General features: G+C 44.1%; 2 protein-coding genes across 3 annotated transcripts; both read left to right on the top strand.

The window, feature by feature from the left end:
* The first annotated feature begins 401 nt into the window (after positions 1–401).
* LOC112900596 lies at positions 402–12,119 on the top strand. Its single transcript, XM_025969440.1, has 4 exons — positions 402–551; positions 9,355–9,389; positions 9,749–10,275; positions 12,034–12,119. Exons 1-4 carry the CDS (start codon positions 402–404, stop codon positions 12,117–12,119), a joined length of 798 nt encoding a protein of 265 aa, XP_025825225.1.
* A 4,324-nt stretch (positions 12,120–16,443) lies between these two features.
* On the top strand, positions 16,444–19,166 carry LOC112900549 (1,2-dihydroxy-3-keto-5-methylthiopentene dioxygenase 3-like). Of its 2 annotated transcripts, none has more exons than XM_025969404.1 (7): positions 16,444–16,650; positions 16,951–17,068; positions 17,228–17,322; positions 17,677–17,791; positions 17,911–18,035; positions 18,337–18,410; positions 18,844–19,166. In XM_025969404.1, exons 1-7 carry the CDS (start codon positions 16,468–16,470, stop codon positions 18,890–18,892), a joined length of 759 nt encoding a protein of 252 aa, XP_025825189.1. In that variant the 5' UTR covers positions 16,444–16,467; the 3' UTR covers positions 18,893–19,166. The 2 variants fall into 2 exon arrangements, with proteins under 2 accessions (XP_025825189.1, XP_025825188.1); XM_025969403.1 differs by having other exon boundaries at positions 18,356–18,410.
* Positions 19,167–27,419: the final 8,253 nt, after the last annotated feature.

The raw sequence follows: 27,419 nt of genomic DNA on the forward strand, positions 1-27,419 counted from the left end.
AGCGCCGATCGTGACTTCATCCCCTGCTGGCCCCTGTTTGGAAGGACCCTCCGCTGCTTCGGCTACTGCCAATTCCCCTGCACGAGAGGTACGTCCCGCGGAGTCGACTGCCATCTCATCGGCCATCCCTCTCGCAGAGCCGACTGTTGCCCCGTCGGCTGTTGCCTCTTCTTCCGAAGGTGCGGTTCAGATGGTCTCTGCTGCCATCGTTCATCTTCCGGAAAGGGTGCACCCCCGGGAGCCGATCGCCCCTTCGTTGGCCATCGCTACTTCCTTCTCAGGACAGGTATGGCTTTTTTCTTTTCCTTTGCAATTGCTTTGGTCTCCTCCCGCGATACTTTGCTTACCCTCTTCTCCTCCAGAACCTGGATCTTTCGGACCTCCTTGCGTTTGATCCCGCCATGATTGGGTCGACCATATTGGAAGCCAACGACTCTCCCTCAGGCCTGCCCAGCACTGCCGATCGGCTCCTCCGCGTGAAGGAGCTTCTGTTGGGTCCGATCTCCGTCCTGATTCAAGATTCCAGTGAAGTTAAGAAGATCCTTGACGAGGTCAGCTCCCAGCTCCCGGTGAGTCTCCAGGCCAAGCTCTTGCCGGCCGGATACCTTTCTTCCTTCCAAGCAAAATTGGCAGAAGCTCACCGCAGGATCGAGACTCGGCGTTCCCAATCGCTCCTGAGGACCATCATCGCTGAGATGTGTCAGTCGATCAACAAGAAGAAGGCCGTACTCGACGCGAAAGTTGACACGTCTGCTTCTGCCCATCGGCTTCGACTTTTGGAGAAAGAGCTGGAAGATCTTGAAGCCAAAGTCCGGGCCACCAAGCAGCGCATCCAGGAGGAGAAGGATCTCATTGCGGGTTTTAAGCAGGAGGCGGAAGCTTTGACTTCCGAGCTGAAGGCGGACTTAGCCGAGCTGGGCAACTTTAGCAAACAAGTGGTGTCGGGGGCGGACGAAGATGATGAGGCGGTATTTGCTGAGGTCGACCGTATCCGCCTTGATGCTATCGCTGCTATAGACGCCTTCCTTCAGTAGTTCTGTTTAGGATAAACTTTGTATCTTTATGTAGCGAACCTTAAGTCGATGGTGACACATCAGCTGTCTGATAATTTGTGATGCTTTGATTGCCATAAGCGAAAACTTCTAAAGTCGATGGCACCGCATCGGCTGTTCTAACGCTTTCTGTTATTGTACGGGCCGATTAGCGCTCATCGGCCTTTTTCCCGTTTTCCTGTCCTGCCAACGCTAACGTCGTCGACTCAGCCTTCACCCCCCTTCTTAGCCTGTTGGTTGCATCGGCTTCTCGCCTGATGGGTGCCATCGGCTTTACTGTTCGTCAGCCCACATACTTGGGAAATATTTCTTTAGGTGTTGGCCGTTTTACTGTTCGTCAGCCCACATACTTGGGAAATATTTCTTTAGGTGTTGGCCGTTGACTGCTACTGGGAACTTGACGCCGTCCAATTCTTCAAGCATGTATGCGTTCCCGGGTAGGGCCTGGTCAACCCTGTACGGTCCATGCCAGTTTGGGGACCACTTGCCATATGCTGCATCTTTGGTTCCCAACGGTAATACTGCTTCCCAAACCAAGTCTCCTACCTGAAACTCCTTTGGCTTGACCTTTTTGTTATACGCACGGGCTACTTTAGCCTTATTCTCCTTAATCTTCTCTAATGACCATAGCCTGAGTTCCGTGAGGTCCTCCACATTATCACTCATCAGAGTCGCATATTCTTCAGCGGACAGGTCATTCTGGAATTCTATGCGCCTGGACCCGGCTGTAACCTCCCACGGTAACACGGCTTCCTGGCTGTAGACCAAATGATAGGGGGAAGTTTTTGTTGCCCCATGACAAGATATACGGTATGCCCATAATGCTTCCGATAAGACTTCGTGCCAGCGTCTGGGGTATTCATCGATCTTCCTCTTGATCAACTTGATGAGGCTCTGGTTGGATGCTTCGGCTTGCCCATTCGCCTGGGCGTAATAAGGGGATGACCTAATCAGCTTGATACCCATATCGGTAGCAAACTTCTTGAACTCTTCTGAAATAAAGACCGAGCCACCATCTGTCGTTATAGTCTGTGGAATCCCGAATCTGTGAATAACGTGTTCTTTGACGAACTGAATCACATCTTTGGATGCTACTGACTTCATTGGACAGCTTCTACCCATTTGGTAAAATAATCTGTGATAGCTAAAATGAACTGATGACCCTTGCTAGACGGAGGATTGATTTTGCCGATCATATCCATGCCCCAGCCTCTGAACGGCCACGGCTTAACAATGGGATTCATTACTGACGCTGGCACTGTCTGGATTTTTCCGAATCTCTGGCATGCCTGACACCCTTTATAATACTTAAAACAATCTTCAGCATAGTGGGCCAGTAGTATCCTGTCCGTCTGATTAGCCACTTCATCTTGTGCGCTGACTGATGAGTCCCGCACGTTCCTTCGTGAACTTCATGCAGGAGCCGATTGGACTCGGTCGGCCCTAGACATTTGAGCACAGCCCCTCCAAGTTCTGTAAAACATATCATCTCCTATCAGGACGTACCTCATGGCTTTATACCGTATCTTCCTGGGTGCCCCCCGAGCCGAATCCTTCAAGTAGTTGAAGATATCGGCTCTCCAATCTCCCTGGTCCAGGAAGTATACCTGATGTCTGGGCCCATCGGCTTTGTATCCTGAAGCCAGCTGCGCGAGATCATTGGCCTCTGCATTCTGAGCTCTGGGTATCCAATAAAAATTTATATACCTGAACTGGGCTATCAGTTCCTGGCATTGCACCCACAATGGGAATAACAACTCACTTTCACACCTGTAGTCCTCGGTGAGTTGGGAAATTACCAATTTGGAGTCTCCGAAGACCTCACAGCTTCGGCTTCGGCTTCCAGAAGCAATTCCATGCCTTTACGCACCGCCTCATACTCTGCAAGGTTATTAGTACAAGTGGCCGGTAACCCAATTGAGAAAGAGTATGTTGCCCCCCGGGGCGATACGAGCAAGATGCCGATTCCACATCCATCTCCACAAACGGATCCATCGAAGTACATGGCCCAGGCTCGTACGGAAAGCGCTGCTATGTTGGTATTAACCCTCTCAGCAATGAGGTCTGCCAATGCTTGCCCTTTAACTGCCTTCGCAGGATGATATCGGATGTCGAATTCGGATAACGCAAACATCCATTTTCCTAATCGGCCTTTCAACACAGGAGCCGATAGCATATGCTTTATAACATCCGATTTGCAGATGATGATTACCTCAGCCGATAGCAGGATGTGACGAAGTTTGGTGCATGTAAAAATAAACAAAGGCAAAGTTTTTCCATGTCGGAGTACCTTGTTTCGGCGTCCAACATCCTTCTACTGAGATAAAACACCACCCTCTCCTTGCCATCGTATAATTGTACTACCACCGAAGCAATTGAGGTTCACCGACCGATAAATATATGTAAAATGGCCTGTCTTGCTGTGGCGGCATCAACACAGGTGGTCTCGACAAATAGTCTTTGATTTCTTCGAATGCCCGTTGTGTTCTGCCCCCCAGCGGAACTCTTCATTGGTTTTGATTTTTACCAATTCCATAAAGGGTTCAATCCGCCCAGATAAGTTAGAAATAAACCTCCTGACGAAGTTAATTTTGCCAATAAGTTGTTGGAGCTCCTTCTTGTTAGTGGGCGGCACCATAGTGCGCACGGCCTCCTGACTTTTTAGGCCGATCTCTATTCCTCTTTCATGGACCAGGAAACCCAAGAACTGCCCAGCTGTTACACCAAAAGTGCATTTCTTCGGATTCATCCTGAGCCCGAATCTTCTGGTTCGTTCCAAAACTTGCCGTAGATCATCTAGGTGCCCTTCAACCGATGCTGACTTGACCACGACGTCATCGATGTAGATTTCTACCAGATTGCCGATTAAGTCATGGAAGATGTGGTTCATGGCACGCTGATACGTTGCCCCGGCATTTTTTAATCCGAAGGTCATAACCACGTACTCGAACAGTCCCACCGCTCCGGGTACTCTGAACGCCGTTTTGTGTATGTCTTCAGGAGCCATGAAAATCTGATTATACCCAGCATTGCCATCCATAAAGCTCAAAATCTTGTGGCCGGCAGCCGCGTTGATCAATATTTCTGCCACAGGCATCGGATATTCGTCCTTCGGAGTGGCCCTATTAAGATCTCTGAAATCCACGCAAACCCGCCACCGGCCATCTTTCTTCTGCACGGGTACAACACTTGAAATCCACTCAGCATATCTGCAAGCCCTGATAAACCCGGCTTCTATCATTTTCTCTATCTCTTTTTTTACTTCGACCAAGACATCGGCTTTCATCTGACGTATCCGCTGTTGGAACGGTCGAAATCCACTTTTGAGAGGGAGCCGATGCTCCACTATGCTCCTATCAGCCCAGGCATCTCTGTATAATCCCAGGCGAAGCAATCGGCATACTCCTTCAATAGAGTTATCATCGGCTCTCGCAATGACGGATGCAGTTTCTTACTAATGAACGTTGGCCGCGGCTTATCCCCGGGACCAATATCGATCTCTTCAAGTTCATCAGCCGATGTGAAGCCATACCCTAGCTTCCCGTCCTCCGTTAGATCAATGCTGTAAATAGGAAAAGAAGATAACAAAACGATCTCCAGCCGATCGGGGTATCGGCCGATACACATATCTCACTATTTTCCAAGTGTTTAAGAAAAGAATCAGGCGGCTGTCGAAGCCGGCCATCTCATAACAGCTACGTAAAACACTTGCCACCAAAAATTCAGTTTTTTGGGGCCGATTGCGCGAATCGGCCTCCATGGGTACATCATTGCGACTTCCTTCATGCACTCTTCTACTCTGTAAGGCCAGTGGATAAGACCAGCCTCACTCCGTTTTTTGTAGCCTCGATGCGGTCGCACCCTTCTAAGCTTATCCCTGAAATCGGCTCTTGGTCCTCCGCATCCCAGATACTCATGGCAGCATGTGAAATCTCGATTGAGTCGTCTGCCTGGACTACCTCACTTCGTCTCCATCCCATTGGATCAAACATTGATGCATTGTTGAGGGGATACAACAGTTGGTGTGGATCCAGTCCCTGCCGAGTAAGATATTGTAGGTGCTTTTGCTGTTGACGACGAAGAAGGAAGTCGGGACGGTCTTACTTCCGATGGTGAGATCCACACTGAGGACGCCCTGCGCTTCTGAAGTTTGCCCGTTAAAGTCACTTAACGTGACATTAGTCTTGATCAAGTCTCCAGTGGATCGCCCCAATCGGCGCAGAACTGAATACGGCATAATGTTGACTGCCGCTCCCGTATCCGCCAGCATTTTATTAACGGGCTGACCATTGATATACCCTTTGAGATACAATGCCTTCAAGTGCTTGTAATTCTTGGCTTGCGGCTTCTCGAATATCACCGGTCGTGGTCCCAAATCAAGCTGGGCTACAGATGGCTCCTCGTAGGTCCGAGCATGAAATTCTGCAGGAAGCACAAAAACCATGTGTGTATCGCCGATACCTTCTTATCGGCTTTGTTGACTTAGGCCGCCATTCTTTCCTTGAAGCATGCGGCTTCTTTTCCTGCTCATAATGAATTTGTTCTGCCAGATCCGGTCGCGCTTTTCTCAATGTCTCGATGTATTTGGCCTCGGCTTCCTCCAAGCTCCGTAGCCTCTGAACCCGACGCTTCTGCGAACGATTTAATCCATCCGGGCACCACGTGGGCGATGATACCTATCCTCCTCTTCATCTTCTCTTCGTAGTGGTTGAACCCGCTGTTGCTGAGTTGGCACAGGTCCTAATCGCCCAAAAACCGATTCCCTTGCCTCCGTCTTCATAGGTGCACATTCTGGACAGTCCTTAACAGTAGGCAATCGGCTCATACCGGAATCCCAACAGTACCTGAAGAATGGACAGTGCCAATGATCACGAGCATCTTCATGCTTCTTCAAACGCTTTCCGGTGCGATGCTCATATTCTTCGTCTTCAGACCCCGCCGGAGGCGCTGCTGGTACTGATACTCGTATTTCCTGAGAAGGTCAGAAGAAGTTGGACGTTGATTCCTGACATACCTTACTCGCTCTTCCATAACATATTCTTTTCTCTCTTTTTGGGGATGATTGCTGGAATCAGCCTCTTTATTGTTACCTGGCGTCGCGATGCCATTCCTGCCATGTTTATGCCGAGCGCGAAGTCCAGCTGCCGCCTTGCAGACCGGTCATTTGTTCTACCATGTTTACACCAGGAAAGGGCTGAGTGTCTACCTTCATGGCGGTCTTCCCCAAGATCAATCGGCGCTGCTCAATAGCCGATTGTATTTGCCGACGGAGCTCCTTGCAGTCATTCGTGCCGTGAGTAAAGGAATCATGCCATTTGCAACATGATCTTCCTTTCAACTCCTGTACGGTGGGAAGTTTATGTCCCTCTGGAAACTTCAACTGCTTTTCTTTTAATAATAAGTCGAAAATTTGTTCGACTTTACTCACATCAAAATCGAATCCTTTTGCAGGACCAGTTTGCTTCAGCCACTTACAAGGCACAGGGTTCGCGCCACGAGCCCACTCTGCAACCGACACCTCCATGTCTTCTTCAGAGTCATCGGCTTCCTCCGTGTCAGCTACCGCCACCTGACGCTTAAATTTATCTTGGTATAACTCAGGATGACGCTGCTCATACGTCGACAGTTTCTGGACCAGATGCGCCAAAGAGGTGAATTCCAGTTGAAAAGCCAGATCTCTGATCGGCTTTAATAATCCCACCGATGCTAATTCGATAGCTTCTTTTTCTGAGATCCGCGTTGAATAGCACCTGTTCTTCATCTCTCTGAAGCGTCAAATGAACTCCGCCACAGTCTCTCCACGCTTCTGTCGGAGCTGTGCCAGGTCCGCAATTCCTGCTTCCGCGGCTTCTGAATGATACTGAATATGAAATTGTTCTTCCAGTTGCTTCCAGGTACGGATGGAGTCAGGACCTAATGAAGTATACCATCCAAAGGCCGGTCCCGTCAGTGATTGCGAGAAGAACCTTACTCGCAACGGATCCGATACGGAAATCAAGCCCAATTGTGCTAAGTATCGGCTCACATGCTCGATGGAGCTAGATCCTTCCGCCCCACTAAATTTGGTAAACTCAGGGAGCCGATACTTGGGTGGCAATGGGATTAGATCATAATCACCTGGATACGGCTTAGTGTAGCCGATCGCTCTCCTCTTTGGTAATATGCCGAACTGATCTCTAAGGATAGTGCTGATTTGCTCCGCTGTCCGTAACCCAGGGGCCGAGTGCACACTGTCATGACTCGGCCCAGTAGCATACGTTGCTAGCCACGCTTGTTTATCTGCGTCGGCTCCAGAAACTCCCCCAATTACCTTCTGTGCAGCGTGTACCGCGTTGCTGCTGTCAGGTATGTATGCACACACATAACCGTGTGGGATCTCCTTGGGTGGCTCGCTAAAAAACTGGTGATCGGTGGGATCACCACCTTCTTTATAAACTACATAAGCTGGAGCACCATGGGATTCTGCAGCTGCAAGTGTATAAGGCAGCGGCGGCCTGGTTTGGAACGGCAATTCTCCTCTATGGCTTCCCAAGGTAGGTCCAGTCGGGGAATGTTGATGCTTCATAATCTCCTGGACCACATGCAGAGCCACACGCTCGAAAGCATTAACCAAACTCTCCGAATGCCGATGCAATGAATGAGCCACCGCATAATTCACTTCTTGACGCAGTGCTCTAGTATGATCTTCAGATGGAATAGATAAATCTACTCCATCAAGGGCACCTTCAGGCGAAAATCCCTTCCACCTGACACCATGGTTGCGAGTCCTTTCGAAAGAGCTGATGAGATCAGCTTCAAACTGAGTCTTGATTTCGTCATACCTCTGCTTGTGTTCAGCAGAGAGCTCGTCGTAAGTAATCGGATCTTCCCTTGCCATCCTGTTGATCACCGCTAACGGAGTCGACGAAGACGACGGAGTCGATGAAGATGATGCCGATGACGATGACGAAGTCGATGAAGAATGTCCCACCGGGCGTGCCAGAATGTGTTGTCGATCGAAACCCACCAGCGAGCAGCGACAGGCAACACGAGGAGCCGGGAGGCTTCCGGGACGGCTGGCGGGCCCCGGTCCCTCGGTCAACGGCCCAGCGATCTGGCGCACACCCTGGCTTGGAGTTGCTAGGCGTGCCACCTGATCCTGTACCTGATCAGGAAGGTGTGATTCGTGAAATTCCTGTAATCACAGACACTTGTAAAGATTAGTCCGAGCCGTGATCGGCTCATTGCTCCTCCCCGGTATCGGCTGTAGAGAGCCGATTGCATCAGTACCGGATCGGATCTTCAGGTCAGATAACATGTGTATACAATAATAAGATGAAACTCGCTTTAAAGATATTAATCTAATCCAAACCACGACAGCTAAGCCCTCACTACACGATCGGAACATCCTACACGTGATTGAGCCTAACTAATACGCAAAGCATCAGAACAAACAACCCGAATAGAGACCCTAAAAACAGCTAAAGAGCCGATTCCTAAGGAACCCCCTACGCAAGCTAAGATCCGATGCTAACATACTGCCGGAACTTTCAACTCGTTTGCAAGGCCTAATCGTGCACATATTGAACTAAATTCCTAATAGATAGAAACTAGCCATAACAGATTGGATCTATCAACATAAACAAAGCAAGGCGCGATCATTACATCCATGGTCGGGCATAATGATCGCGGAGCGCGCAAGAACAATGGACAGGGCAAGATCATAATACAAAAATAACATTGCTCCATGCACGCTATGATAACTAATGCTACTCGCCATCTACAAGGCTTCAGAACGAGCAACATATGAAGCAAACAAGCAAGAGCACTGCGCCCCTGATCACGCGAAGCATGATCAGAGGGCTACATGGCACTTACCCGATGGAAAACCCTGGAACAGGGGAGGCGATGCGCCGTGAGTTGTTGATGGATGAATCTCCTTTCTTGTTTATTCATGGTACATATTTATAGTCCGTAGACTTGTTCTCCTTAACTAACCCTAACCAAACACGATACGAATCCTAACTGCCTAAGCCTGAGTTTACACGGCCTTACCGGCCCCAAACACCCGTACAGGACCCGATCTGTAATCCTGCCATCAGCTTTCCCTAGGCCCGCCTTGCTCCTAGGCCCACTTTCGGCCCGTCCAGAATATGGCGATAACAGTATGGTCACATACCCAACGTATATACCATCACAGATGGTCTTGTATGATCACATACATCTCATACATACCTTTCCAATGAAATGTATTTATATATATAGAAAAAATCTATTCTACATGTGCTTGTAGCTACTCCTACATGTGTATTTCATAATGTAGGACGTATCTGACCCAACGAAGAGCATGTACGTGAAGTATGTGATCATATTAGGATGCTAACTTATGGAGTACCAGCAGACGCTATAGACGAGGTTGTGCGTATTGGAGAAAGTACGGCCATAGAAAGTCTAAGGAAGTTTGTTAAAGCTGTTATTGATATTTTTAGGGACGAGTACTTAAGGGCACCCAATGAGAATGATATAGCACGTTTACTTGCAATTGGCAAAGAAAGAGGTTTCCCTGGTATGCTTGGTTCACTTGATTGTATGCATTGGAAGTGGAAGAATTGTCCTTCGGGACAGCAGGGTATGTATTCAGACCATAATCACACAGCAACAATAATTTTAGAAGCAGTTGCGTCACAAGATCTATGGATTTGGCATGCTTTTTTTAGTTTACCTGGATCTCTTAACGACATTAATGTTCTTCATCGATCTCCACTATTTGCAAAGTTGGCCAACGGAGAAGCTCCTAAAGTGAAGTATAAGATAAATGGTCATGATTACACAATGGGATACTATCTTGCAGATGGCATATACCCATCTTGGGCTACACTGGTTAAGACCATACCTGAACCACGTGGTAGTAAGAGGACATACTTTGCAAAAGCACAGGAAGCAGTACGAAAGGATGTGGAACGAGCTTTTGGGGTGCTGCAGTCCCGTTTTGCTATAATTCGAGGGCCAGCTCGGTTTTGGGATGATAAGACGCTGAGCGAAATTATTACAGCTTGTATTATCATGCATAATATGATTGTCGAAGATGAGGGAATACTGGATCCTGACGAACGCTTCGACGGTGGAGGAGATTGTGTTGAGCCCTCACATGAGCATACGGCAGATTTCGATGAATTTATTGAGAACCACTTGAAAATTAGAAACAAGGAAATTCACCATCAACTTCAAGAAGATCTAGTGGAGCATCTGTGGCAACACCATCCGGACCTTTATATTTAGTTCTTTGTTTACTCAATTATAAGTTATTTGTCGTGTCATGAGTACAACATATCATGAGAACTATTTGAGAATCTATTTATTTAGTGTATTCTATTTATTTATTTACTCAAATGGATGGTACTGCCTCAACGAATAGAATTTCAATCTATTCAAATGTCGGCCAATTTTTGAAATGATTTCATCCCGCAACAACACAGAATGGAACAGCTATAGAAAGTTAGGAATATTTTTGTGAAATGCAGGGAAGGTTGATATAAACTTTACATCTATGACAGAACCAGCAGCTTTTAATATTGTGTAGCACAATAATTGAAATTACTTCAAGCACAATAAAGTTCACATAATGAAGTGTACCACTTTAAAACTACCTACAAATAAAAAAGAGACTTCTAATTCATCCGACGTGCAACGATCTCAGTCTGCAAGCACATATAGTACTGTCTTTGCATGTCACTCATAGCACTAAGATCCATACTCATTATTCTCTGTTCTTCTGCAATACGCTTCAAGTAAAGATTGTTTGCCTCATTGTCAAGGCGTTCTTTCTCTTGCTCAAGTCTTTTTTGCTCATTTGTATACTTTTGTTCTTCAATTGCAAGCTTCTTTTGTTCCAGCTCAAGCCTCTCTTTATCAAGAGCATATGCTTTTGCAAATCTCTCATCTCTCTTTAGCTCCTTTTCTGCATCAGCCTCTCTCTTCTTTGCCCACAGAGTGTCCAACGCATCTGAATATGCATCCATACCCCCTCTACGCATCTCTTTTGCCATCTTCTTACCAATTGTTCTTCGTGGCAGATCTATTTGTGGAGGGCTAGTCTCGGCAGGAGCATCCTGATTCCCATCCGGAGTAGTAGGATCAACTAATCCCGGACTTGTATTCTTTGCTTCCTTTCGCTTTTTGTGGCTGTTTTTTGCAGCAGCTGCTAGCTGTTGCTTCTCATGCCATTTTGGCTGATTTCTAAGCTGGAGCCAACAGTGCCTAAACTGAAAAGACTTGTTGTGGGTGCCTAGGGACTTGAAAAGCTTCTCAGCCTCCTCTACCTGCATATAATAGAGACACGTTAATCGGAATAGTAGGATATTAGTGCACAATGTCAGATGTAGTAGTGTTTGTTACCCTGTCATGAATAGTCATTCCGCTCTGGTTTCTATTGTTTATCTGGGATATACAAGCACAAAACTTGCTAACAGCATCATTGATAGAACTCCAACGATGCAGCAAGGAATTTTGATTACGATCTGGTAAAGGTCCTCTATTGCTATCATAGTATCGATGGATTCTTCTCCAGAACGTATCTTTGGTTTGATTTGTCCCTTGTGTTGGATCCGTACTGACATTTAACCATGCTGAAACAAGAAGCCTATCTTCGTCCACACTAAAGTTTTTCCCTTTTTGCTTCTGAGGTGCCTTCGATGTGAGATTGGTCTCGTTTTCGGACGGTGACTGCTGCGACTCAGTTGGTATAGTCCCATAGTCTTCGAAACCTGCGTCATACTGACCTTCATTCAACAAGTTGGTGAAGTATCCATCACCTCCTTCCATTCCTATTTTTTGAAACAAAGGTATGAGTATCGTGCAGGTATGAGTAACTCATTTTATTGCCAACTAGTATCGTGCAGGTATGAGTAACTCACTACAAGACCGACAAGACGCTATGATTCTGCACTCTGGTAAGAACTACACAATTAAATAGCAGAGAAATGGCCACAGTTTCCAATTCAACACTTGTGGAGGAGGCGTGGCCACAGTTTCCTTCATAATCTTTTTGGCTTCATAATAAGAGCTTGGCACAGTGGAACTATCAGGTAAGGTAGAAAGTCCTTGCGGAGTAACTACACTAACATGGAAAAGGACTTGTTACTCCACTTCCCCAAACTCTTTGTATTAAGCAACTTAACTGTAGCAGCTAATTTAGATATACTAGTTCCTTCATAAAGAGGCTGGCTAAGGTCTTCAAGCAATTTTAAGATGGGAATACACTTCTCCACGAGATTTGGAGTAGTATGTATTGCAGCATCTGATGCATGGACATTTAGTTTCATCAGAACTACCTATCCTACTGAAGGCAATAGTTCAGGAACTTTTTTACACCAGCCAAATAAATATCTTTTTTTACATGTTCCCATCTAAACATTCCTCACTGATATGATCATCAACTAAGTCCATCCATGCCTTACTTGGTGCCATCTAGTATTTTTCTGTCAGACTAAACTACATGTGCCAATAGATATGGAGTCAAAATAGATGTACCTATCATTTACTAGTATGATTTGACGAAAATCTTATTTAAATGAACAAGAGCCAATGTATCAGTACGCCTAATTGCTATTGATAAACAAGCAACTACGCATGAGATCCTAAAGGAGCGTGAATAATTGTCAGATTAAACAACACACATCCCTTTACTTTTCTGAAGCAGGTGCGCATAAAAATTGATTAGGGAGATGTCAATCAAAACTAACGGACCTGCAGGAGCACTGATGGATAGTTGTGGTTGGAGAAATCAATGGCGTTGATGCGGGCGTCACCAGCGCGGGCAGGAGCTGCCGGCGACGGACGGCGGGGACTGCAGCGGCGCCGGCCGGAGCTGCCGGCGATGGACGGCGGGGACGTGCAGGGAAGGTGCAGGGAAGGGAGACAGGAACCGCACGGTCGTTTGGGATCGCTACGGCCTATGAACGGCGGTGGATAAGCAGAGACAAGGCGCGAAAGGGGAAAAATGTGGCGCGAGTCGACGGATTTTGGTGCGGAAGCGCGGTTCGGGACTCCCTACGAGCTCCCTATATTTAGCGATGAAGTAGGATGAGGTAGGGACTTGATAAATTTAGCAAGTAGATTTAACGAACCATTGGAGTCATATTTTTTCTAATTACTCCTTAATTTTAAGTTTAGGAAGTTTTTTAGCTAACCATTGGAGTTGCTCTAAGCTTCTTCAAGCAATGATCTAACGTGAAACTTATTCAAAAAAAATGTCGATCGAGCTTCATTGTACTACTATACAAGAGATACGTTGCAATACACTATATGCCCCTGAATTAATTTGTACAGTACGTCATTCACTCATTCCAAGCGAGATGCATGTATTGTTGTAACTAACTAAGTAATACTGAATTATTGCTTGAATATCCTGAGATCAGGGTCAATCGTACGTAGTAAGAGCATATGCAGATGCATGTGCCATTGTACAGTTGCATCAGCTAGCTAAGCCGGCAAGTGGAGGCTGTGGAGCTAGGGTGCATGCAAGCTGCACACGTCAACAGAGTGACGCCACGGGGACGATGTCATGGCCGAAATCGTGCAGCCCGTGCAGGACTTGTGGTCAGACCGGCCCAATCGATGGATGGGGCTCGATCGGCAGGTCCAGCCAGCCCAGTGGGGCGACCCGGTTTGATGGGGACCAAAGAGCTTCCCCGACCACATTCGTCGCAACCTTCCAGTACGGAGATAGAGCCAAAAATTCTTCGAAAAGCAAAATCAAGATTGTTGGCGATCGAGTATGACAACGGTTCCTGTACGTAATGTGAACAACTAACAGAAATAATGTGCAATTGCTAAGCTAGCTAGATCGTTGTTTACTTCCTCCATTCCATCCTAATATATAAAAGGTGTAATTATTTTTTACTCAAGTTCTATAATATAATATAAGGCGCGCTCTCTATATACATACATACATCGATGCACTGATACTAGTGTTGATAGAGAAAATTAAATATGTTTCTTGATCTTTGAACTAGAGGTGGTTACGCCTTATATACTGGAACGGAGGGAGTATGGAACTACTTTATTGGTGAACGAGAAAGTTCAGCTCTAATTGCTTTCGTAGCCGATGTGCTGTCCTCCGTTCCGTTGTGTTAGATCGAATGGTGCACGGATGAGAAAGAAAATAAATAGTTTGGACTTGCCTTGCACTTTACGGTCCGTTCTGTATCAGTGAGCTGCTACTAGATCAAAAATGTACAGCAAACTATCTTCGAGAAAGGTAGATAGTAGCACCCAATGAGTTATGCGAAAACGCTAGAGCCACGGCTATTATTGGTGTTCCTAGAGAAGACAGAGAGCTGAAACCATTAACGTCACCATCGCTGAAGGAAGGATTCTCCCCGCCCTGACGAACTATACGTTCTCCTCTTGACAACGGCATCAATTTCCAATTATCCAGGTCCAGGATTGATAGCAATAATGGGAGTATACAACTGCTCAAGATCTACATGTGCCTAGAAGACTGCGAAAACCGCTAATCCGAAAACGGTGTGCCACACCACAAAACCGGCAGTAATGGTTGGATTCATTAACTTTTGAGGCTATAGATAAGAGATCTAATAACAAAGACCCCTCCCTCTCAAAAGACAAGGACTTCCTAATTGAAAATGCGATGCTTATTAGGCATGCATGAACATGTTTTCAACTCCAGCCGGCATGTTTAAAATCTAATGTTGATGAGGTAGGTGTATAATAAACCCACATCGGCAAGTAAGCTTCTTCAAGCTTATTCGTTGCACGTGATATGTGATCAAGGGGGACTGCGTCAGTCCTCTGGTCTACGAGTTGTGGCATAATGTGAAACAGTCTTTGTTGCATTCAACATTTTCTCTTGTGAATACTGGATAATGAATCTTTTGAGGACAAAATTCAAAATCCTCGGCAAGAATGACTTTTAAGAATTGACTTTGACTAATTATATTGCCTAACAACTAAAAATTCTTCATTCGACCATCGTTAATTCAAACATGCATATATCTGCAAACTAATTAAGATGACAGCAGCCTGATCAAGAAAGGAAAAATATAGCTCCGGTCAGCATACGCACATGTATATGACCATGTGGGTCCTAGTATAACAAGATCAAAAATGTGTAGCAACTCTCCACTTGTGCTGATAAAAAAAATATATATCGGCAAAATCCGCTCATGGATCGGAACCACACCAAAAGCGAGCAGTTTCTGGAGTAGAATAATGCTCAATCGCCGTCTCTCACTCTCCCCTTTCGTCCGAATAAAATGCATTGCTTGGGCATATATGTCATGAACTTTTTAAAAAATTTACAAGCTTAGGTAACAGTTACTTCAAAATTTGGCGCCCACCATACCCACCAAGCTAGCGACACAATCAACATGCTGGCGTGGTTGGAGGTCCAGGTCACAGTGAGAAAGGGGTAACTTGCACTGCCACTCAAGATGGGGGCCAGTTATCAAATGTCTAATGGGAACAATCTTTAATATCTTTTGTTAATAAAGGGTCTTCCAGTGGATCTTTTGAGGATGCGGGATTTAAGAATGGCCTCGATCCAATGTACCCCGGATTAGGATGCATGATTTTGATCGTAGAGAGCATGCCATGTTGTCAATAACTCTAGTGTTATATTACAAAGATTTATAAATAGATTGATGCCTTGCTGTCTGACAAGCACACCGTCTATCCTTGAAAGAATATCGTCATCAGTTTCTAAAATAAATTTGGAAGATAGAGTACTCGTGCTAAGTCGATGACTCGAACAGATTCCATTCCAAAGAATCTAATCAGGCTATATAGCTAGACATAAGTTATAGAGAAATGCAACAAGTTGCACCCTAATATATACATCATTGCTTTTTCTCATCGTCATGTTCCTATCCTAGTACCCAAAATATCTAACCAGATAGGACAAATGAACAAAAACGAAATACCGTATTATAATTACTAGAGATCCGTACGTCCCTTTACAAAATTACCTGCCTCCAATGTGCATGCCTTCGTACTTGCCGCCAGCTGCTACCATACGACCATAGTGCACATCGGCTGCCGATCATTTACCCAATAAGAAATGCCAACTTGATGCTTAGTAATACTAACCAGCAGTAACCACTTGCGTCTGCGTAATACGCGCTCATGTGCGTAGGACTCTTCTTTCAACATACGGCCACCTTCAGTGCACCGCAAGAAGGCTCGCCAATGTTTATCGTTAACAAGGACGTCGTAGCTAGTAGTGCATCTCGTCAAGTCAATCTAATTACTCTCTCTCTCTCTCTCTCTCTCTCTCTAGCTCTCGCTCTCGCTCTCGCTCGCTCTCCCCCCCCCCCCCCACCCCGCTCTGTCTATCTATATATATATATATATGCACACCAGTTCCAAGTAGTTTCACATAGAAATCCCAAGCGCAAAATTTGTAGACCTCAAAGAAATGGTGAACAAGAGAGCTCTCCTCCCAAAATTCGCTCTCCTAGCCCTTCTGGTGTTACAGACAAGAGAAGTGCGCGCTGACAGTAGGGTTGAGAGCTTTGTTCACGATGAGCTGCAGTTCGGCCAGGGATTGGGATTAGCAAGCATCAGATCCTTCCATGGTGACTCTGCGCAAGACATGCTGGTACTCAGTACTCTCTGCTTCACAACTGCATGCTATGTCATCTAGTCCGAGTATATATGCATGTGCATTTCTCATCACTTTTTCTATATAGTTCGTGTGCTTCATCTGTCAAGTTACAATAATGTTTAAATTTGCTTTTTACCTATACTTTTATTGCCCATCTAATTGGTGCTTATTCGACACGTCATTTCTTCTACACTTGAAGCATTATTCTTCAATAGTTATACTCTCCCACACTTGTGTGCAATATGCGCAATCTATATCGACATTACCTACATCTCATTGCATACATGCTAACAGAATGGCGTGGACGACGTTGTGCAAGCATGGTACATGGATGACACCACCGAGGAGGAAGACCAGAGGCTTCCCCACCGCCGGCAGCCTGATGTTCCAGTTCCTCTTTCAAAACTGCTTGGTACTCCGGCCAAATTCATAGTTTTTCTTTTAGAATACGATGAAAAATCTTTTGGTGTACATACTAGAAAGAACGACATGTGCCCCGTAAAGGTGTGCACGCAGTTCTTTTCTAAGAGCTTATTATGCCATTGTGTTTTCCGTATGAAAATAAATGCAGACCTCGGAATCTTTGCCATGCGGCTAGATGCAGATAACCATGAGAATGATGAGAACCTTACTATGATCCGTAGCCAGAGGGGCTACTTGCACATGGTCAGTCTTCTCACTAGGTTAACTTATTGAAATTAAAGGTTGCGTACGTACTAGGCAATTTTATCTTTCTCAAACAAAGGGTACATAGAAACCTAGAAGCTCAAATTTTTTAAGGGCTTGCTGACCCATTTGGTACTCACTATAACCATCGTTCTTAGCCTAAAGGTCAGATTTAAGTTGCTGTAATGGTGAGTGTGGCATGGTCAATGTTATATGAAGTATCTGATGTTGATGAATTCCAACGTTTTTTTATTTTTTATTGTGGTACTGAAAAGTACTAAGTTGAAACCATGTACTACAAAGGCAGATCAGTTAGCCGATTGCGACCATGTTAATGACATGTAATTTGTTTAGGACATTGTGACATTAACCCCGGAGAAAATGGCTAACTACGAGGCGATGATCAAGAGATTCTTCGAAGAGCATCTCCACGCCGATGAGGAAGTTCGCTATTGTCTTGAAGGCAGTGGTATGAGTACCAGTAAAATTGTATTATTGGATCTCCTCTTTGATCCTAGTGCCTACATACATCCCTGATGCATTTGCATGCTTGCACTTGGAACATGTCGGGCTTTTTTTTTCATGAAGGGTACTTTGACGTGAGGGATGAAGAGGACCGCTGGGTTCGGGTGTCAGTGAGGAAGGGAGGACTTATTGTCGTGCCGGCGGGCATCTATCATAGGTTCACGCTGGACACCAACAATTATATTAAGGTCCGTGCTTTGCTGAGCCACACAAAGGTCCCCTTCAAGTTCTGTGTTAGCTTATGCTTAGCAGTTCAATTGAGCTAAATGGATCACTGCTATAATAATTAGATTATCTTTCTTTGCAAATAAATATATATCTTGGGTTATTTTTTTCTTTTAATATTTTTCATCACTAGTATTCATTCTGCTTAAATTTTAGTGGAATCTTGGCAAAAGAATATATTATAGCGAAATTTCCTCTTTATTATAAAAGTAATGTTCTAACTAGTGGTTGGGCCCTGGGGATTTTGTTGGGTTATTATTACAGGCGATGCGACTGTTTTCAGGAGGCCCGGACTGGACAGCATATAATCGTCCTCATCATGACCATCTCCCAGCAAGGTACGTCAGACCATTGTGTCAACGACAAAAAAATGTAAATATTGTATGTGCATGTGCAACCCTTTGGTTTTCACTTAATTTAATCCACGAGTTGCTAATTACTTGCTCCAAGCTGTCAGATTATTGATTCAATCGATGGTTTAGGTCTACTGCTTTTCTTTTTTGATTTATTCTGACTTTTCATGGTCATCATTATACATTTATTATTTTGTAATAAGGGTTCATTCTATAATTTGGCAACTGCTTTTTTATGAGCATGTTTTCTTATATAATTGCATTTTCACAACAGAACTAATTTGAAATTATACGGCCAAGTTTCTTTATAAAAAAAAGAAAAGAAGACCACAAAGGATTACTCTAAAGAAGATGTTAATTAGTGTACGTACTGCACTTCTGTAGATATATTCTCATTCCAATGGTGGCATAATTACAGGAAACAGTATCTGGCAGCATTGCATAAAAGGCGGGAGGAGCATAGGTAAGAGGATGGAGCACAATGAGATTAGGAAAGCTAATTAAAGCTGGTGTTGCAGTTACCGCCGGGAGGATGTTTGCCACAAGTATCAGATTTTTATCTTGTGTGTGAATCAAATTCATCTTGATGGTACCTATTCTAGTATGTAATGTAATTTTACTATATGGTAGTGAATGTTCATGTTTGATCCATCGATCAAACTAGGCCACCGGTGGAATGTACCAACTTGTAGCAGAAAAAAGCGGTGCCATGTTTCAAAAGAGTTGAATGTTTGTCCCGTATATGGAGGAAATCTTCTGTTACTTCCTTTTTGTTGCATCCTACCAAGTTGCAACAGGTTCGTGTTAAGGATGCTTCCTTGAGAGAGTGAAATGAGTGTTCAAAAACATAATAAGAATCTTGCAATAGCTTCCTTAAGGGACCCTTATTTTCAATTTTTGCAATAGTTTAAAATTTTCATGAAAATAGATAGGGTAAGGCCTATGTTTTAGTGGAGAAAAAATAAAATTTATATATAAAATGTAAATTGACATAGGTTATAAAATTATTTTGTTGCATTCATGCCTCATGCATAGTGTTTATGTTTGAAAATAAATTTAAATGCGAATAAGATTGAATAGGTTTAAGTTAAGTTTCTAAGGTTCAGTTTAAAATTTCAAAACCAAACTTTGTTTTTGAAAGTTCAAAATCAAGTTTAAAAATAAAAATATTCCAAAAAAATCTTTTAGACAGAAACCCACCACAATCTCAGTCGGCCATTTCCTTTTCCTCTTCTTTTTTTTCTTTTTCTTTATCTGCTCATCTTATCTCTCTTCTTTTATCGAGAGAGGAGCATTCGCCGGTGAACTACACTTGCTTGGTGATAGAAGTGTGGGACAGTACCTGCTGCCCACCCTTCCTCCACTTTGTTAACCGTGTGAACTGATATTAATCCCACTAACACCTTGAGCCCACTAGTTGGGGTCGTTTACCACCCAAGCCACCTCTCTCCTCCCAGCTTCGAGCTTGAGTCCATCCATGGCCGCTTGTCCACCTCGCATGATCACTCCACCTACTCGCCTCCTCTTCCATCGCCCTCAACTATCTCCTCCACTCATACCGGCCATAAATGGCCTCCAATTGCTGCCATGGTAGCTCCTATCACTATTAGATTTTTGGCCTATCGTAAGGGTGAAAAAATGTGGCAATAGGACCTAAATTGTGGCAATAGGTAGCATTTGCATCGATGTCAGTTTGGTTGGCAGCTGTTGCAAAAAACTTTGTGGTAATAGGTGCATTGCAACTATTTTTTATTTTGTTGCAATAAATAGGGTATTTGCCACCTAATGAAGCATTGCATTTTATAGGTTTTGTAATGATCGAAATCGAAGCAATAGTACGTTAATATTGCAACAACAATTGGTAACAATTGCAGCAAACATGATTATGGCAATGAAAGTGCTATAGCCACCATTTTTTATAAATGCTGGCAACAAAATATTCTTGCAACGATATATTTTTGTGGGAAAAAATAATTAGAAGTAAAAAACTATAGAATTTGCTACTAGTTAGCTTTGAACCTTGGACCTAAAGGAATACAATCCTTTACCACCACACTAGAGCAACTTTTGTTGTATATTTTGCTAATAGTCTACTTTTACCCGTTCCATTCACCATGAGAATGAATAAAAAAATATTGCAATAGTTAGAAAATGTTGCAATAATATTCATATATTGCAACGCTACTTCACTCGTGGTAATAATAAATTTTTTGTTGCAACCATTTTTTGAAATATTACCACACTAGTTTAGTATGGTAAAACAATCACTTTAATGCAACAACATAAACTAATATTGCAATAGATGCTAAACAATTGCAAAAGTTGAACAAATGGCAATACAATAAAATTCATGGCAATACAACTGATATATTGCCACAAATTTTCAAATTGTGACAATATCACCTACTTATTGCAACAATTTATACGTTGTTGCAATATTTTTTATGGCAAAAGCCTATTTTTCTAGTAGTGTATGGAACCTTCAAAGGGCCTCAAGATGCCTAGAGGGGGGGTGAATAGGCTAATCTGCAACTTAAAAACACTTTGAACACGGTTAGTAACACAGATGTCCGGATACTCCGGATATTGTGTCCGGAGTTTCCGGAGATAATGTCCGGACTATCCGGGTATGAAACTAACTACACAAAAACAGAGATAATGATGCTGTAAATTGGATCCAGTAAATTTAAAGGAACTAGTGGTACCTTTGGAGTGTTTCTCACCAGTTGTCTTACTCCTGAGACTTGTGTAATAGTAGATCGCCCTCAAACCCTAAAAAGTTAGTCTCACAAGCAAACAATCACAAAACAAGCTAGAATTGCAACAGTGACACAGAATTTGTTTCCCGAAGTTCACTCCCAAAGGAGCTACGTCTCCGTTGAGGAAGAATTCAAGAGACGGTGCTCAAGAATACCTATGCTCCTCTCCCAAGGGTGAGACCAACGCTCAAACCCAAAGGTCACTTACTATGAATTCCTCGGAGAGGAATGAAGATTACAAACTTGCTGTGATGCTCACAAATCAATCACGCAATCACAAGCGACGCCTAGCCGTCTAGAAGCTTGGACCTCCAAGAGTAACAAACTAGAATCCACGGGCTAGACTTGGATGATGTGCTCAAGAGATAGAATCAAGGCTTACTTGCACAATCTTAGCTCTTGCAACAATCTCACTTCAATCTCCTAAGAAAATCACTCAAGAATGGAGCAAATGGGGAGCGAGAGGGCTCTCTTTAGCTTTTAGGCTGTTCTGGTCGAAATGAGCAAGAGAGAGGGAAATGAGGTGGTATGGGGGTATTTATACCCCCTCACCCAGAAACTAGCCGTTGGGAGAGGGGTACCCGAAAACTCCGGGTATATGTCCGGATACTCCGGACATAGGCATCCGGAGACTCCGGACAAGTGTGTTTTGCGGACTGGTAACAGTAACCTGGAGACTCCGGGTATACGTCCGGATACTCCGGACACTCTGTCCGGACATTCCGAACAGGGACCCGGATACTCCGGGTTAGACAATGAATTTCACCGGAAGTCCCTTTTAAGTGGTAGGATTGTTTCTCATGGTTTTTGTGGGTTCTCTTGAGCACAACTACCATGTCCACACTTGTGAATCAAAGTTCCTCTTGATAGTACGGCGTTCCTATATTCAATTTCAAAAATAAAATCTAGTCTTTTCGTACACTTGAGAACGCCGCTTTTCATATCTTTTTGAGGGTTCACGTTTCTTTATATGCTTTGCTCAGTCACCCTTAGCACCTGCACACATGCTTAATAACACGATTAAATATACATGTGCTTTGTCATTTATCACCAAAACCCACTTAGGGGCCTAGATATCTTTCAATCTCCCCCTTTTTGGTGATTGATGACAACCCACAGGTATCTCATTTGCTAACCATAAAGATATAATCTTAAGCATGTAAAGAGCTCCCCCTTAATGTATGCCATGAATTTGAATTTCAAATTTACTTCTCTAGAGTCAAGGTTGGCAAATTAGTAAAAGATATAAAAACTCTTATACACTCTACAATGGGGTGAGCAAGTGTGTGCTGAGATAGTGTGTAATGCAAATGTCATGTCATTCAATCAAGAAAAACTTGTGTTGAAAATAAGAACCCGGAGACTCCGGGTATATGTCCGGAGACTCCGGACCTTGTGTCCGGAGTATCCGGAAGTATTTCCGGAGTATCCGGACCATCAGCACAGAACATAGAAAAATGATATTGCATCACAATCTAAATAAGAATCACACTAACACTTCATCCTTAAAAAAAACTTCAAACTGATAATCAAATCAACAGAGTAGCACACATTACAAGTTTTCTCACACCACATAGTCTTTACATGAAGATTGTTCAAGCGAAACGATAAGACAACATTAAGTTTGATACAAAGCCCAAATGAGTATATAAATGATCATTTTCACTCCCCCTTTGTCATCAAGTGCCAAAAAGGAAATGAAAAAGAGCAAGGAGGTCTTCTACTCATCATCATCTTGGGCATCCTCATCGGAGGTATCCTCATCTTCATCCGAGTCAGGGATCTCACGGTAGTTGGGGGGTGCTTCTTCTTCGGTCTCTTCCTCTTCATCAAAAATCTCTTGGCCACGAGGAGGTGAGCGACGAGATCGAGTAGGGGCACGAGTGCGTTGACGTGGACGAGGAAGAGGAGCATGAGCAGCAGCAATGGCGGCCTCATCCGTAGCATCCCATTCGGCAAATGGGTCATCAAACTCGGGCAACTCATGGTAGGGATCCGCCGGAAGCCCCAAGTGACTCTTGATCTCGATAATGTCACGGCGGTTTTCATTGATTTCTTGAGTTGCAGTTTTGCATATGCAGAAAATGCTCTTAAGTGCCCTCTTGATGAAAGAGTCATGGTGACCACAGTGAGAAGATGATGGACCCGAATAAGATGGAGCTGGGTCAAACCTCGGGTTTCTTGTGGTGCATCACCGGACCGAGGACGAAGATGAAGTGCTGCATGCTTGCAGTCCTTAGGAAACGTGACCTTGGTAACCCTCTCGATCATATACATGATATAAGGAGCAGATGGTAGAAATTTCTGTGGATCATTCATCGTCCTCCTTAACTCATTCCAAATAAAGTCCATAATGGAGAAGGGTCTCCCACCGGGCATAACACGGGCAAGAAGGTTGCAAGCGAAGTATCTAAGTGCAGTGGCATCACCATCCTTAGCATCAATGGTGGCACGAAAGAATTGATTAATGGTGTAGTAGAAGGGTTGGAGAGTGCTTGCATTGCGGGCTTCCGCTAGAATAGGATTGTAGAAAAGAGCCGGTAATTGACTTGGCTTTAACTGATGTTCCACATGAATTGGATCTCTCTTCTCATCCTCTGAACCAAGTCCAAGAAGCCTAGAGAATGTCATGTAATCAACCCCATACTTCACTCCCTCGGTGGTCCAAAAGAAGGCAACTTGCTGTGCATCATAAAATAGAGAGGAGTGAAACTGAGCAAGTATCTCCTCATTCCAATCATACCAAACCCCCATGATGTCATAGAGACCAAATTCCTTGCACTTTGCAATGGCTTGATTAAAGAATGGGTCATTCATCCTCTCAAAATATGCCAAGTGAACATACTTGCAAGAGACAATAGGAGCCTTGCCCTTGCGCATGACAACAGAGGAGTAGAAATCTTGATGCAACTGACACCAAAATCTCCTTTCCAAGTTCTCGGCCTTCTCATACTTGTACACGTCCTCCTTGTGTGCATTTGTGAGAGCTACTGTTTGCTTGAAGTAGTTCCGTCCCATGGAAACAGTAAACTCAGATAGAATTTGAGGGCGGGCAAGCTTCGGGCACCTAGGATATTGACGTTGATCTTCTTGATATTCGATTTGAAGACGTGGAGGTGTGCGAGGGCAGATTTCCCAAGCAATTCCTCGTCTTGATGGATTTGCCCGAGAAGGAGGAGGCACTGCCATGCTTGGCATCATGTATGGTGCCTGACGAGGTGGATGAGCTTGTGAGCTGCTTCCGGCAGGCTCTTTGCCAGGACGGTGACGAGGACGTAGCTCCCTTGGAGGAGGACTAGGAGGTGAAACTTCCTCCTCTTGAATTTGTGGATCATGTCGGCGTTTTTGCCTTCTCTGTCCAGTAGAAGCATGTGCACGCTCTCGTCCCATAGCCTAGACATAGGATTGAATGATTAGGAGCAATCTAGAAGCAATAGAAAAAAAAAAGAGATGTGCTGGCTGAATTTCTGAGAATCTGGAGAGTCCGGATATATGTCCGGATACTCCGGCCAACTGTCTGGAGTATCCGGACAGCACATCCGGAGTCTCCGGGCATCGACATATAAACCCTACTTTCATGAAATCTAGAGATTCGACCATGAGATTTGAATGAAATTTGGTGCACAAGCTGCTAGACATGAGGGAAGATAATGCCCTAAAGGATATCTAGTTTTGACCACTGCATTGAGAGATCGGGCGATTTGAAGTTTGAATACCTTAATGAAGTTGAAAACGCGGGAAACTTCAAATCCAACTCGTTCTCCGGAGATTCCGGATGGGAAAGAGCACTTCCTTCAACGATTAGCAATCCTTATGGGAGGAGATGGTGGAAATCGCCCCTTGGGCGAGAGGGAGGCGGTGGAGAGGAGGAGAGGCTCGTGGTGGTGAAAAATAGAAGATAGAACCATTTTGACCGACCCTCCCACGGTATATATAGGATGGATTTACCATCCGGATGTCCGGAGTATCCGGATATATGTCCGGAATATCCGGCTCCCCCTAAATCTGAGAAGGATTTCAATGAAGGATAGGATTGAATTTTGATGTGAGAGATCTAGTGATGTGAGAGGCTCACTTGACTTGAGACTAGCCAACAATCAATAATGGGAACAATAGTCTCAAGTAAGCAAGAAAAGATTCAAATTATTTTGAAAATCACACTCCTAGCAATTCTAGTAGGCTTTTCAAAAAGATTTCTCTATAGCAAAAAAACATGTGCATGATCTCAAACTAAGTTACGAGAATCCAAAATATTTAGCTCACTCCTCAGTGTACAAAATCTTTGCTCATCAAGTGGTTTAGTGAAGATATCGGCTAGTTGTTTATCGGTGCTCACATGACTTAAAACGATATCTTCTTTGGTCTCATGGTCTCTCAAGAAATGGTGCCTTATATCAATGTGTTTGGTTCTTGAGTGGTTTACTGGGTTGTTAGCTAGCTTTATTGCACTCTCGTTGTCACACAAGAATGGAATCTTACTAAACTTACAACCAAAATCGCTCAAGGTGGATTTCATCCAAAGTAGTTGCGCACAACAAGCACCTGCAGCAACATATTCGGCTTCGGCAGTGGATAAGGTAACGGAATTTTGTTTCTTGGAACTTCAAGACACAAGGGACCGGCCAAGGAATTGACAAGTCCCCGATGTACTCTTCCTATCTACTTTGCAACCGGCATAATCTGAATCAGAGTAGCCAAGTAGATTGAAAGTGGAGCCTTTGGAATACCACAAGCCAAGTACGGAGTGTAAACTAAATATTTTAGAATTCTCTTAACAGCCATAAGATGACATTCCTTAGGATTAGCTTGAAACCTTGCACACATGCACACACTAAGCATGATATCGGGCCTAGATGCACAAAGGTAAAGGAGGGATCCAACCATGGAGCGATATACCTTTTGATCTACGGCCTTGCCATCTTCATTTAGATCGAGATGGCATGGGTGTCTTGATGGGCTTGGCATTCTCCATGTCAAACTTTTTCAACATATCTTTAGTATACTTGGTTTGACAAATAAAAGTTCCTTCTTTGAGTTGCTTGATTTGAAAGCCAAGAAAGAAAGTCAACTCTCCCATCATGGACATCTCAAATCTCTTCGTCATGATCCTACTAAAATCCTCGCACCAAGATTGATTAGTAGAACCAAATATAATGTCATCGACATATATTTGGCATACAAAAATATCTTCATCAATTTTACGAGTGAAGAGAGTAGGATCGGCTTTGCCTATCTCAAAGCCTTTCCGTAAGAGAAAATCCTTAAGGCATTCATACCATACTCTAGGAGCTTGCTTAAGCCCATAGAGCGTCTTATGGAGCTTGTAGACGTGATTAGGAAACTTAGAATTTTCAAAACCCGGTGGTTGCTCAACATATACCAATTCGGAGATTGGTCCATTAAGAAAAGCACTCTTCACATCCATTTGGTATAGCTTGAAATCATGGTGAGTTGCAAAGGCAAGCAAGATACGAATTGACTCAAGCCTAGCTACGGGTGCATAAGTCTCACCAAAATCCAAACCTTCGATTTGTGTGAAGCCTTGAGCAACCAACCTTGCTTTGTTTCTTGTCACCACGCCATGTTCGTCTTGTTTGTTCTGAAAAACCCATTTTGTTCCAATAACATTTTGCTTGGATCTTTCTACTAAGGACCAGACTTCATTCCGTGTGAAGTTGTTCAATTCTTCTTGCATGGCCATCACCCAATCCGGATCATCCAGAGCTTCTTCAACCTTAAGTGGTTCCAAGAAAGAAACAAACGAGTAATGTTCGCAAAAGGTTGCCAAACGAGAACGAGTAGTTACCCCTTTGCTTATGCTTCCAAGGATGTTATCTACGGGATAATCCTTTTGAATAATTTGATGAATTCTTGGATGAGGAACTTGAGCTTCATGTTGTATGGGCTCAACTTCTTGTTCAGCCTGAGATTGATCTTGATGTGGAGATAAAGGATCATCTTCAGTTACCCGGATACTCCGGCCCTGTGTCCGGATACTCTGGATAGGGGATCCGGAGTCTCCGGACATATTACCGGAGTTTCCGGGTTGCGCAGTGGAAGTGAATGTAGATGACCCTTTGAACATCAACACATCAACATCATCTTGATCTTCTTATTCTTGTGGCTTTATTTCACCAGTGGCTAGCTTCTTAATCGCCTTGCTTGGTGATTCTTCCATGCCTACAACATCATCAACTTGCTCCCCGTGAGAGCCATTAGATTCATCAAATGTCAC

Source organism: Panicum hallii, chromosome 7 (genome assembly GCF_002211085.1).
Source record: "Panicum hallii strain FIL2 chromosome 7, PHallii_v3.1, whole genome shotgun sequence".
In the NCBI taxonomy this organism is placed as follows: domain Eukaryota; kingdom Viridiplantae; phylum Streptophyta; class Magnoliopsida; order Poales; family Poaceae; genus Panicum; species Panicum hallii.

Excerpts from the sequence above, each read along its gene's own strand:
- LOC112900549 (XM_025969403.1), top strand. The coding sequence starts at position 16,468 with ATGGTGAACAAGAGAGCTCTCCTCCCAAAATTCGCTCTCCTAGCCCTT. Across the intron at positions 17,069-17,227 it reads TCCTCTTTCAAAACTGCTTG|ACCTCGGAATCTTTGCCATG; the intron begins GTACTCCGGCCA and ends AAATAAATGCAG. Across the intron at positions 17,323-17,676 it reads AGAGGGGCTACTTGCACATG|GACATTGTGACATTAACCCC; the intron begins GTCAGTCTTCTC and ends TAATTTGTTTAG.
- LOC112900596 (XM_025969440.1), top strand. The coding sequence starts at position 402 with ATGATTGGGTCGACCATATTGGAAGCCAACGACTCTCCCTCAGGCCTG. Across the intron at positions 9,390-9,748 it reads ACGAAGAGCATGTACGTGAA|TTTACCTGGATCTCTTAACG; the intron begins GTATGTGATCAT and ends TGCTTTTTTTAG. Across the intron at positions 10,276-12,033 it reads TCAAGAAGATCTAGTGGAGC|ACTTGTGGAGGAGGCGTGGC; the intron begins ATCTGTGGCAAC and ends TTCCAATTCAAC.